The sequence below is a fragment of the Eufriesea mexicana genome, unplaced genomic scaffold (genome assembly GCF_001483705.2).
Source record: "Eufriesea mexicana isolate 0111107269 unplaced genomic scaffold, ASM148370v2 scaffold1523, whole genome shotgun sequence".
In the NCBI taxonomy this organism is placed as follows: Eukaryota; Metazoa; Arthropoda; class Insecta; order Hymenoptera; family Apidae; genus Eufriesea; species Eufriesea mexicana.
In genome coordinates this window covers 367428-379927 of record NW_016909723.1, presented here as the reverse complement: position 1 = coordinate 379927, position 12500 = coordinate 367428, and the positions used below count along the sequence as shown (strand labels likewise).

General features: G+C 47.7%; 4 protein-coding genes across 4 annotated transcripts in view; all 4 read right to left on the bottom strand.

Annotated features, from left to right (window-relative positions):
- The window catches only part of LOC108548463 (longitudinals lacking protein, isoforms A/B/D/L-like), a 2943-nt gene extending 2578 nt beyond the window's left edge, over positions 1 to 365 (bottom strand). The window contains exon 1 of the mRNA XM_017901398.1: positions 303 to 365. The gene's annotated coding sequence lies outside the window, so the exon portion shown is untranslated. The remainder of the gene's footprint in view (positions 1 to 302) is intronic.
- Positions 366 to 622: 257 nt separating this feature from the next.
- On the bottom strand, positions 623 to 1229 carry LOC108548408 (longitudinals lacking protein, isoforms A/B/D/L). The gene is made up of 2 exons (XM_017901324.1): positions 1196 to 1229; positions 623 to 942 (listed from the first exon to the last, which is right to left on the bottom strand). The coding sequence occupies exons 1-2, from the start codon at positions 1200 to 1202 to the stop codon at positions 623 to 625; spliced, it is 327 nt and encodes a 108-aa protein (XP_017756813.1). The 5' UTR covers positions 1203 to 1229.
- A 3054-nt stretch (positions 1230 to 4283) lies between these two features.
- LOC108548407 (zinc finger protein 697-like) lies at positions 4284 to 7574 on the bottom strand. The gene is made up of 2 exons (XM_017901323.1): positions 7307 to 7574; positions 4284 to 4664 (listed from the first exon to the last, which is right to left on the bottom strand). Exons 1-2 carry the CDS (start codon positions 7572 to 7574, stop codon positions 4327 to 4329), a joined length of 606 nt encoding a protein of 201 aa, XP_017756812.1. The 3' UTR covers positions 4284 to 4326.
- A 3181-nt stretch (positions 7575 to 10755) lies between these two features.
- Positions 10756 to 11170, bottom strand: LOC108548467 (zinc finger protein 775). The gene has a single exon (XM_017901401.1). It carries the CDS (start codon positions 11113 to 11115, stop codon positions 10888 to 10890), a length of 228 nt encoding a protein of 75 aa, XP_017756890.1. The 5' UTR covers positions 11116 to 11170; the 3' UTR covers positions 10756 to 10887.
- Between the last annotated feature and the right edge of the window lie 1330 nt (positions 11171 to 12500).

Here is a 12500-nt window from a genome sequence, read left to right as displayed (position 1 = left end):
GCACGCTGACACAATGCTTTATTCGCATTTCACATTGGTACATTCGATTAAAACACACGCGTCGTTGCCCCGCGTGCTCGTCACTCGCGCGCCATTCACCTGGCGTACCTTTCCTCCCCAAAAATCGTAAGCGTATTCAACGAGACGGACGAGATACGTCGTGACGAGGTGACAACGACGTGTTTTCTCTTGCGATTGTCGAGACCTCTCTTCGTAAACGACGTCGATGACGACCACCACTACCACCACCATCATCATCATCATCATCATTATCATCACCATTACGATGACCACGACGATACCTTTCTGACGTCTTTCTCGTCGTTCGTCGATAACATCCTAATCGTGGCAAGAAGAAAACCGTGCAGAATCGGAAAAACGAGAGGAACGGAAGAGAGCCGATGACGATGTACACGATGAATTTGACGACGACGACGACGACGACGACCACCACGACGACCACGACGACGACCACGACGAAGACGAAGACGAAGACGAAGACGAAGACGAAGACGACGGTGACGACGACGAAGACGACGACGAAGACAAAGACGAAGACGGAGACGACAAAGATGACGAAGATGACGAAGACGAAGAACGATCTACGAGCGACGGCTCGTCATCAAGGCGAGTCGATAATGTAGATACGTTGACCGGAATGTTTTCTACGTATATGCTCGTGCACGTGCGCCCTTTGCTTGCTGCGAGTGCCACAATACGGACATTTGAATTTCGGCGCTACGCCGCACTCGTAACGAAGATGACGCTTCAGACTTTTCACTACGGTGTAACCATTCCCGCACTTTGGACAAACGTAATTTCTTGTCTTGCTTGCCCTGCCTCGATGCGATCCGCACCCGCCCTCCGATGTCGGGAACTTGTTCGCCTGCTCGTGCGGACCGCCACCGTAATTTCCGTAAACATGCCGGATCCACTCAACCACTGAAAGCAAAAGAGCGTAACGATTAGCCAGATACGAAAACCGATCGCGTTACGACATCGAGAGAATAGCGACCGCATCGCTGCGACGTATTCCTTTATTCCTCCTTCTCGACCAAAACTCTCTACTCTTTCTCTCTCTCTCTCTCTCTCTCTCTCTCTCTCTTTTGGTATTCCGAAAGAGAAAGACAAGGAAAAAGACCGCACGATGGGGGGACATGGGTTCAAGATCGTGGTCGAATGAAACGTTTATTACTTTGCATGCGAGTACAAATTTGGTATCGTACTATCGTGCGTCGGGGACGAGGACGACCGTAATCGAGTAGGAATCGATTAAAATTTCAGATCGATCACGCAAACCCTGTGATCGGGATGTTTCTTCCGAATGTGACAGTAGACTTGAGATGTCTGTTTGCTCTTCAGATTGCAATAAGGACATTTGAATCTAGGCTCGTGTCCGCACTCGTACTTGTAGTGACGATTACGATTGCTTTTTAACGTGAAGCCGTGCAGACACTTGGGACAGTAATAGAGCAAGCGATTTCCTATCTTGTTCTCGGGCGTAACCGCGCTCATCAGCGAGTCCAACATGATCAGATCTGAAAAGAAGAAACAACGATCGGTGAACTCACCCCCTCTCTCTCACTCTGTCGTTCGTCGATCGAAGAAATCGATTCGTCGGCCGAACTACGCGATGGATTCGTTAATGCAACACGAGCGAAAGCAAGACACGTAGCTGTCCAATCAAAGGATTCACCCGATTCGGAAAAGCGACTCGAGACAAGGACGAGAAACAGATACAAAGAAAAAAGAAAGAAAGAAAGAAAGAAAAAAGGAAAGAAAAAGGGGTAAAAGGAAAAGAGAGAAGAAAGGGGAAAGAAACGGAAACGCGAAAGAAAAGGAGAGATAAACTCGGATACGTGTAAAAGTGTATGCGTGTAGGTGTCGATAATCAAGCAAGAAGGCGATGTCGATGCGGCTAGTATACCAGAGGTTTGTCACGACGAGACTAATCGACAAAGTAACGACGACGACGACGACGACGACGACGACGACGACGACGACGAGGACGACGAGGACGACGAGGACGACGGTGACGGAGAAGGGACAAAGGGGATAGAGAAGGATAAAGATTACGAGGGACAAGAGCGTGCTTTCTCCGATACTCTTGGAGAGAGAGTCCCGGAACGGAGAGAAGCGTGCAAACACCGCGTCGAGCCGACGAGCGACGCGAACGATGAAACGGACACGCGTAATCAAGCGCAGATAGAATCGGTGGTGTTTGAACATCGATTTATTACTTGTATCTTACAATTCCACAGCGACGATGATACACGATGACAAAGAAACATCGTGGAAAGTGAGGAGTAGTAATTGTTTAGACATCGAATGTTATTCGCGAACATTTATTCGTAGTCGAATTCCCGAAGGAAACGATCGGTCGGTACGCGACCGAACGAAGAAAGAATAACTCGTTTGGATGGAAACGCGTTGAATGGAAACGCGTCTATAGCCCGGTTTCGATCGGGTATACAGTTATCGATAAACGCACTTAACGCTACAACATCGTCGTTAATAATATCACAGCAACAAAAACAGTCGGCCACTAACGTCGAACGTCTAGGTGCAGGTAGAAGAACGGGAAAATCGAAGAAAACGTCTGGATTGCATCGCGAACGGCAACGCTTTCGTCGTGCGCCGTTACGCGCTTCACACCGTTCAGCGTTTCATATCCAACTGCTCGGTAAAGTAAACGCTTTTCCGCGTGGTCATAAAACGATGGCGACGGTGAGTCGGCGGCTACGACGACGACGACAACGATGACCACGACGACGACGCGGAAAACCGAAAAAAAGCTCGGCATTTAGCTTTCCATCGCGATTATTCCGTGGTTCGATCGAGGAAACAAAAGCGAAAGAACGCAACGTTTGCCCCGATCGCTTCGCCCTGTACCATTCAGTCTTGACGCGGAAAACGTACCGAACGCACCTACCCGGCCGTAAACGAACCGAAAGGTACGTTTTCCTGTGCTTATTCCCTCCTTCGAACGCGCAACGATACGCCGGACGCAAAATTACTCGGAAACAACTTTTTAAATTATTCGACGAACGCGTATTCGCTTTCCTCTCGAAAATTCTTTCTTTTCAGTTTTCACTTTTTTTTCTTTTTATTCCTTTTTTTTCTTTTTTTTTTCTTTTTTTTTTTCTTTTTCTCTTTTCCTCTCCTTTTTCTTCTTATCTCATAGCCTGTGTTCGATTTCATCGGTGAAATCGATAAAGTCGATTTTCTTTGCTATTTTACGAACGTTAAGTATACCGTTATTATCGTTATTATTACTATAGTTTTTATCCACTGTGTGCTCTCCCTCTCTCTCTCTCTCTCTCTCCCTCCCTCTCCCTCCCTTCCTTTTTCTCCTCCTTCCGCGCGCACACTCGCTTTCACTCTCGTTCCACCTTTCTTTCGCTCTCGCTCTCGTTCTCGCTCTCACTCTCGCTCTCACTCTCGCTCTCACTCTCGCTCTCGCTCTCACTCTCACTCTCACTCTCGGTCTCGGTCAAAGTTTCAGTCTGGTGCAAGCACTCCGTCTTTTTCCGCCTCCAATTGGAAAACGTACAACTTCGTCTAGTAGAACGTCTAGGAATCGAAAAACGTGTCGCGTCGCAACGCGAACGCATCGTGGAACTTTTAAACGCAGTTGTACCGAAGCATCGTTACGTTCGACTGATCGGACAAAACGTCGTCGTCAACGACGAGACCATTTCCGTGGAAAAAACTAACCGACGACGATCGCGTTCGATAGCTAAAAAATCGAGATTCGTTTGAGCATTGTCCCGTTCCACGATAATATCTCGTAAACGATCATTTCCCTAATTTTATAAAACATTTAAAAATTCGATAACAACGGAAAATATATGTATGTACGTATCATATTTATATACGCGTGATGTGTGTAAGTGGATGCGGATGTGTCATATGTGTACATATATCACATATATGTATACGTACGTCGTATGTATAGAGGTTATTTTTCTAATCGAGGAAAAGTCGCAAAAGGCAGCGTTCCTTCGGAGAAAGAAAATTTTCGATGCGAACGGCGAAACTTTGACGAGAATGATCTCGAAAGGGACAGAGAGGAAACCGCGCAAAATCCTCGGAGGACGAAGAATAATCGGGTAACGTCTCGTTCTTCTCCGCTGCCTTTTGCGACACGGTCGCTCGCGGAACCGACAGAGACGTTGACGCGCGAATAATCTCTCTCTCTCTCTCACTCTCTCTCTCTCTCTCCCACATCTATCTATCTATCTATCTATCTATCTATCTATCTATCAATCTATCTATCGCTCGCTCGCTCGCTCTCTATCGATTCGCATCGTCCCGATATCCGCTTCAGTTCTCGTATTTCAGGTGCACCACGTAAACCCTCTGACCCGTGTGCCTGGTTCTGATGTGAGACATCACGTTGGACGTTTGTTTGCTACGGAACTCGCAGTAAGGGCACTGGAATCGCGGCGCTTGGCCGCACTCGTACTTGAGATGCCTGGTCATGTTGCCCTTGACGGTGAAGCATCGTCCGCATTTCGGGCAACCGAACGGTTTTCTGAAGCAATCCGCGAACGATCCTTTCGCGTACGTGTTCCTCACCCTCGCTTGAGCGTAGTAATTCGGCAGAGATCTCGGTACGGAAGTGCCGTCACCTGCTTCACCACCACCACCACCACCACCACCACCACCACTACCACCACCGCCGCCGCCGCCGCCGCCTCCTCCTCCTCCTCCTCCTCCTCCTCCTCCTACTCCTCCACCACCGGAATCGGTTGCAACGACATCCCTGTTGTTTCCCTCGTTGTCGAATGCCTTGCAAGATTGTAAAACGAAGTTTAGATCCAACTGTGGGGCCGCGGCATAGAAACCTGAAACTTCAAGATCGGCTGGTTAGTCGGAGCGTGGGAAGAACGGATCGTCGGATTGATTAGTGAAAAGATCGGGAACGCTGGATCCGGGGATCGAGAAATCGATCGGTCCTCGATCTCGAATCGTCCTCTCTCGTTTAGAGACACCGCGATCGAATCGGTGGATCGCGGATGATGATTGGACGATGATGGGCAGAGTTGTAAATTGTCCAGGATCGGACAAGAGGAAATATAGCGGATTATAGGAGAAAAGGTGGATCGGTTGGTCGGTGGATCGATTCGATTCGGATCACGGTGTGTTTCGTGGGATCATCGTTTGAGCATCGAAAACGGAAAAAAAGAAGGATACCTTATAAAAAGTTGCGAAGGATCTTCTAGATGAAAACGTCGAGCCAGTTTCGATCATTTCCAGAATTTTCTTTTCTTTCTCTCTCTTTTCTTTTTCTTTTTTCTTTTTTCTTTCATACGCGTTTTTTCTTTCCCTTCCCCTGTCCCTTTTAATATACGTATGTATGTATGTATGTAGGTATATATATATATATATATTTATTCTTTTTCTCTTTTCTGTTTTAAGCTTTTTTTGCGAATCTTTTTTCCTTTTTTTTTTCTTTCTTTTTTTTATTTTTAAATTTCGAAACAAGCGACTGCTAATCGTGCGGACGAATTCGACGAACTTTATTTGTTCAACTTTGTAATACGTACTAGCGAGAGAGATGCATCTTAAACTACGTTAACGATAATTAAATCTACCGAAATGGAGGTGGTTGCGTGCCCATTATCTTATCTTCAAACGATGCACGACGAAATCCTTGATGTTCGCAAGGCGGAAACGCGGATGAAGGATTATCGGCTGGTGCTCGTGCGACTGGAGTGCGCATTGACAAAAAGTTCGCATACGATTACGCATTATATAGAATACGACAAGAGAAAGATTTAAACTACGAAAGATGAATTGCGTGTACATGACGTGCGTGCGTATATTATTCGATATCGATTTTGCATCTTAACGCGTTAAGTCGACGCGAAACGCTCTCGGCGATGTCTACGCGCGGATCGTCGCGGATCGTCGCGGCTCGACGCGGATCAACGCGACGAGCGCGCGCGCAGAAACGGAAAGATACGTTTGCACGAGAATAGAAGCGAATAGAGTAAAGTGGAAAAGCGAACACGCAATTTACACTGAACGAGAGATTGAGCGTAAAACGAATGGATCTTCGACGACGCGGTTCGTCGAACGTTCAACTTCAGAGCTTCATGTCGAAGATAAACACTTCCTCTTCCGGATGTTTCTTCCTGATGTGGGCGTAGACCGGCGAGGTCTGTTTGCTACGTAGGCCACAGTAAGGACACTGAAATCTTGGCTCGTGGCCGCACTCGTAATTCACGTGCCGATCTTTGTTTCTCTTCAAGGTGAAACCGCGACCGCACTTTTGACACTGAAACGGTTTGTTCTTGTCGGAAGCGTTTAGCGATAAACCCCTCCGTTTCACGGTTTTGCCCGATTCCAAACAACGTTTCCCGATTGTTCCCAAACGGCTCTTGAAGAATAGGTTGTGTCCGAGCGAAGGCGGATGAAGAATATGGAATCCTGAAACACGGAGACATAAATACTGAACAGGATACTCTCACGACCGCTGTACAGAAAAGACTGTATGCAACTCGCGGCATTTTTCGTCACTCCGTCAAACGAACACGCGCGTTTCATTGGAACGCGTCGCGACCTCGCTGTTACAGCCTTCTTTGCCAACCGGGCACTCGTTTGGCTCGATTCTCGCCGCGATCAGCACGGAACCGGATAGTCGCGGAGTAATCGCGGAGAAGGCGTAAACGCGACGCGTTCCACGAAATTCGCATCTCTCCCACACCCCGATCATTCCCAACCAACCGCGTTCGCATGGAAATACAATTTATATCGATTTACGAACTCGGTTTCGTTGCACCGGTCAAACAATTCGCGATTCGACATGGACGGTTCGTCGCGACGTTGGCACGCTTAATGTCGTGGAATTTTTTCCACGAAGCATTTCGCGCTCGGTTACGACCACCATCGCGTACCTCATTCACAACTACCACGACAACGACGACGACGACGACAACGACAACAACGACAACGACGGCAACGACGACGACGACGACTACGAACTACGACAACGACGACGGCAATAGCAACGACGACGACGACGACGACGACGACGACGACGACAACGACGACGACGACGACAACGACGACGACGACGAAAACGACGACGACGACGACGACGACGACGACGACGGCAACAATGACGGGGAAAGGGACGCAACGCTTCCGAAAACGGAATAAATTTCGCAAAGGGATGATGGAAAGAGGGATGAAAACCGACGTTCTTGTTCGATTTATCACGGAACTTTATTACGAGCAACAACAGTGAGAAGAAGACAATGGAAATCGAAATATCCGAATTATAATCGGAAGAAACCGTTGAGCCTTCGGTCCCAGAAGGTTTGCGCGAGTTGTGGATGGTGTACGCGTAAATGACGAATCATGTGTGACTTTTGGTAGTTTTTCATCGTGCAGTGAGGACACTCGAATCGAGGCGGCTGTTTGCATTGATTCCGTAAATGCGACAGCATCGATTTCTTCCACTTGTACAGATTATGACAACTGGGACACTCGTACATTCCGTCGCGTCTGATGATGGTGAATTCTCTGCCGGTACGACCGTGGAACCGCTCCATTTCCGTCATCCTCTCTTTTCCTCTTTCTGAAACAGATACAGAGAGAAAGAGAAGGTTATTAACGGTGAACCAGTCGATTTCGACTCGTTCGCGGATTCGTCGAACAGTCGCCATGTACTTTTTCGATCCCTTCATAAATTCGACGATGCGTACAGCATGGAGAAATCGCGAGTAAAATGTCCGCGTCGTTTCTCTCCAGCCGTATACATCCATTAATTTAATCACGTTAACACGTGATCCTCGAAAAATTGGTTACCCCTTCCGCGTAAACCTGCTTTTCTTCCTGCTCCGTCTGGCCGTCACTGCCTCTTCCGCCGTCGCCACCGCCGCCGCCGCCGCCGCCGCAGCTGCCTCCGTCGTCGCCATCGCACACCAATGTACCCGGTGCGTTATATCTCTGTCAAGGTAAAACGATACGTGCACTCTTAGACGCGACGTCATCGTCGAGCAAGAAATGGGAAACTTTGAAAATTAATACAAGATATTTATTCTACGTTGAAGCTTCTTCGATGCACGTTGCAACTGCGTAAAAATCGGTTGCGAAATTTCTTATAAACCGAACACTGGTATAAACGGGGAAAATTCGTGCGATGAACGCTTTCGTCGATATGGATAAAATACGCGCACACCGCGGTTTAAAAGTCGAAAGGACGGGTTTGGACGAAACGAGATGGGATGAGCCGATACGCGACGAGACGAGAGGCAACGCGCGTAAAATCCACGTTTGCGTCGGCCGTAACGAAAGGCAATTCTTTCTCTTTCTCTTTCTCTTTCTCTTTCTCTGGTTTCGTTTCGAGAACGCGAGGTAAAAGAACACGCGAAACGCGCGACTCGAGAGAGACAAAAGGGAATCGATCGACGTTGACGCGACAACGACAACGACGACGACGACGACGACCACGACGACGACGACGAAAAGAAGAATTATTTGTTTCGATGCTCCTGATGATAGAGTTTCATGCCCGTCGCGATATCGATGCAGTAAAGTTCGTGTTTCAGGTGAAATGTGCGTATATGCGTCCACACGTTGGTACGTTGGCGAAAATGATGCTTGCAGTAAGGACATTCGAATCTTTGAGGTGTTCCGCATTCGTACTTATAATGCCGTATCATGTGACTACGATGTTTGTAGGTGCGGGAACAATTTGGACACGGATGTCGATTTCGTTCGTACATCTGCCTCGAGGTCCGTTTCGTGTTGCAATTTCGTCTTGGGAAATCTGAAAAAGAGGAAAGATTTTCGTACGATTAGTGGTGAAAGATAGCCGAACGATAAGGTGGAACACTCGGATAACGAACGGTCGCGTGGACGGAGACGAGAGGCAGTTGGAGGCAGTTCGGTAACTGGCGTCCGGCGACCGATTTCTCGTATATAATCGGAGGATAAAAAAGACGAAACGAAAAAGAAAAGGATCAAAGTGAAACGAAAGCGTGAACCAACATCAGCAGCAGCAGCAACAGCAGCAGCAGCAGCGTGGTAGTGTTTTCCACCTTTTTTACTTTCCCTTCTTTCGCTCTTCTTTACCTATCCGTCCTCGTGTACGTCGCGCGTCGATCGAACGGTCCAAGGGAGATATATTCGCTAGACGGACGTCGAAGGGGGATGGTGATAATGGTGATTTGGTGGTGGCGGTGGTGGTGATGGTGGTGGGTGGTGGTGGTGGTGGTGGTGATGGTGGTGGTCGTAGAAGAGAAGGAGGAGGAGGAGGAGGAGGAAGCGAGCCAGCCGTTGTTGCTATCGCTAAGGAATCGTTTATTTTCTATACAAGTAACTACGAATAGAAATGTACACAATATGGAAAGGACCGGTTCCGATCGCGGAATCGATCTTACACGCACTCTTCGCTATAATCGCGGCTGTCGCAGCATATCGGTACAATTCGAAGCGTAATGTTCGGTTACTAAAGCGTAGGAAGGAGGCGACGACCATGTCCGTGAATCGGAGGACGCGTCATGGTAATGGAGAGAATCGTGGCGCGAGGAAATATCGGACGGCGCTCAACCCTGTTGAGTGTCCAGAGCGTAAATCGGCCGATTACTGTGATTGCTCTTGATGTGCGAGTACACGTGCGACCTGTGTTTGCCGGTGTACATGCAGTGCGGACATTTGAAACGCGGCGCCTTACCACATTCGTACTTCAAATGTCTGTGGAGTCCCCGATACCACTTGTAGGTCTTCTGACACTTTGGACAATCGAAGTTACCTCGGGATGCGGTGTTTACTGCCGGAAGCATACCGGCGTTGTAGCGTCTTCGTCTCCGATCCGGAGCCACGACGGTCAGGTAAGGCAATGTGGACAGGTTGAACATCACTGGAAATTACACGGTAGTTTTCTTGGTCAGTTTTAATATTTACAGGCAAACATTAGCTCGACGACACATATTAAGAGCAGTCATTTTTCATGGGAAGGTTCTTCCTTCCTTTTCTTTCATTTCTTTTTCTCCCTTTTTTTTCTCCCTATCTCGCTTTCTCTTTCTTTTTCCGTCTTTCTCTCCCTCCCTTTCTCTCTAAATTTCTCAAACACACACGCACTCTCTCTCTCTCTCTCTCTCCCTCCGTGCACGTCGACAAGAGTTGACCGTGTTTGGAAAAAGTACAGCAACTCTGGTCCGTGACAAGTAGGCAAGCGTAAAAAAAACACTTGGAAGCGACCGTTGAATCGATCTAGCAAAATATGTCGCGCAAACCTTCCTACCGTCGAATAAATGATTCACTGTTCGGAGAAAGAAAAAGGGGGGAAAGCGGTCGGAAGTGTCGCTTTGCGCTTTAGTCTTTCTCAAACGTACGAAGAAGGAGGCAAGGTCTAAGGTCGAAACGTCATTGGCGATGGTGGTGTAACACGACAGTTTTAGCTCGTACGCGCGGTTCCAACGCGGTGAAATTTTCTCGAAGATCGTCACAACGACGTTGCGTCATCGTGACCGTCTCGGTTAAAACAACCACCGCCGTCGAAACGAACGCGTTTCGACCACCGATCCACCGTATATTCTTTCCATATCCGATCGGCGATACCTGAAATCAAATTTAGCAACGTGATTTTCTCTTTCCTATTTTTTTTTTTTTTTTTTTTTTTTTTTTTCGTTCTTTCATCTATCTCTATCTCTTTTTCTCACTCGCTCATTCGTTCGTTCGTTCTCCCTCTCTCTCTCTCTCTCTCTCTCTCTCTCTCTCTCTCTCTGTGTTTCTCCACGACTCGCGCGCCCATCTCCGCGTGACATTTTCGTAAATGAAGAGACTCTCCGATGTCTGGGATTGACAAGTTTTATTATTCGGTTCCTCTGACAGATGGACGAAAGTGGGTCGAAGCGCGTATTCGAAGATTTAGTAGAGCCGTTTGAAGCACAACACCTCACCAGGGTGATACTTCCTGATGTGGGCGTAAATGTTCTGGGTAAACTTGGAGGGCTTGTCGCAGTAAGGACACTGATATTTCGGCGCCATACCGCACTCGTGACGCAGATGCCGCGTCATGTTTTTCTTTAGGGTGAAACCGTGATTGCAGCGTGGACAATAATGACTCTTGTTCACGGAGTACACTTTCCGCCGCATCCTGGGAACGTTCTGGCAAACACCTGAAATATCGAAGAAACGTGTTAGCGGGAGACCGGAGGATTTCAAGGACTGAATTTTCCAAGCACTTTCTGGTCCAGGAGGAGCGTGTGCGCGTGCATCGTTCCAGAGTCGTCGCGACGATAGAGAAAGTAAAAGAAAATCAGGGCTCGAACGAATATTTTTCTCTTTCTTTCTGGATCGGCAATGAGGCGACGCGACTTTCAACGAGGATCGTCTCTCGACCAGCCGTGTGGACTCGAAACGCGAAATCCTCGTTGCGTACGCGTCGATCGAGCAAAGCTGACTGTAGTAGTATTGGGACGATTTACCGAAGGAACAATGCGACCAGATACTGATACAGAAACACACATATATTTTACATTGGAGAACATGTGAAAAATTGTATACACACGGTCGTACGCATATAACGTCGTTTCGTTTCGACTTTTTATCCTCGTTCTCGAGATTCGTGCTTGAATCGAGAATTCGGTTTTCTTTCGTCTCGTCTCTTTACGCGTCTCTATACGGTGTACCTACGATCGCGCTCGTTTCCAGTCGCTCGTTGGAGTGAATTCGGCGTCGTTCCTTCGCCCAACGAGAAACCATCGATTTTACATGTTTCTACGTGGATCGATCGAGGAGAAAAGTTTAATGGCGTGTGCCTTGTATCCGGCGTGCCTCGATCTCACGTGTCTATAAATATTCGACGAACACGAGGCTTTCATTTCGCAGTATGGGCACTGGTAACGATGTCCTTGGCCACAAAAGTATCGCAGATGCCTGGTCATGGTGGTCTTCTGAGTGAAACGACATCCGCAGTTGAGACACTCGAATCTTTTACGCTCGTTCGGGTAATATCTATACCTGTTCAAGAGGTTTTTCATCTCGGGCGAATAGCTAACAAAGTCCACGCTGTTCCACTTGTAAAACTGCTCTCCTCTATAGTTATCTGAAAACATCAAGACACACGATGGTTAATCGACTTTAAAGCCACCGAGCCACGGAGCTACGAGCTTTATACCGTGCCAGAAGAGAGAGAGAGAGAGAGAGAGAGAGAGAGAGAGAGACAGAGAGAGACAGACAGACAGACAGAGAAAGAGAGAGAGAGAGAGAGAGAGAGAGAGCGTGTGTGACAGAGAAAGAGAGATAGACAGGAGGATAAATAGATGGAGAGGGAGGGGAGAGAAAGAAAGAAAGAGAAAAATTAGAAAAGACGAAAGAGGAAGGTTCACTTATGGAGAATAAGTACGCGTACGAATAGAAATGAAAGAGAGAGAGAGAGAGAGAGAGAGAGAGAGAGAGGAGGAAGAAAAAAAGAAAAATACAGAAAGAGAAATACGAATCACACGCAACACGTTCGAGACACACGATAGAGACGTAGG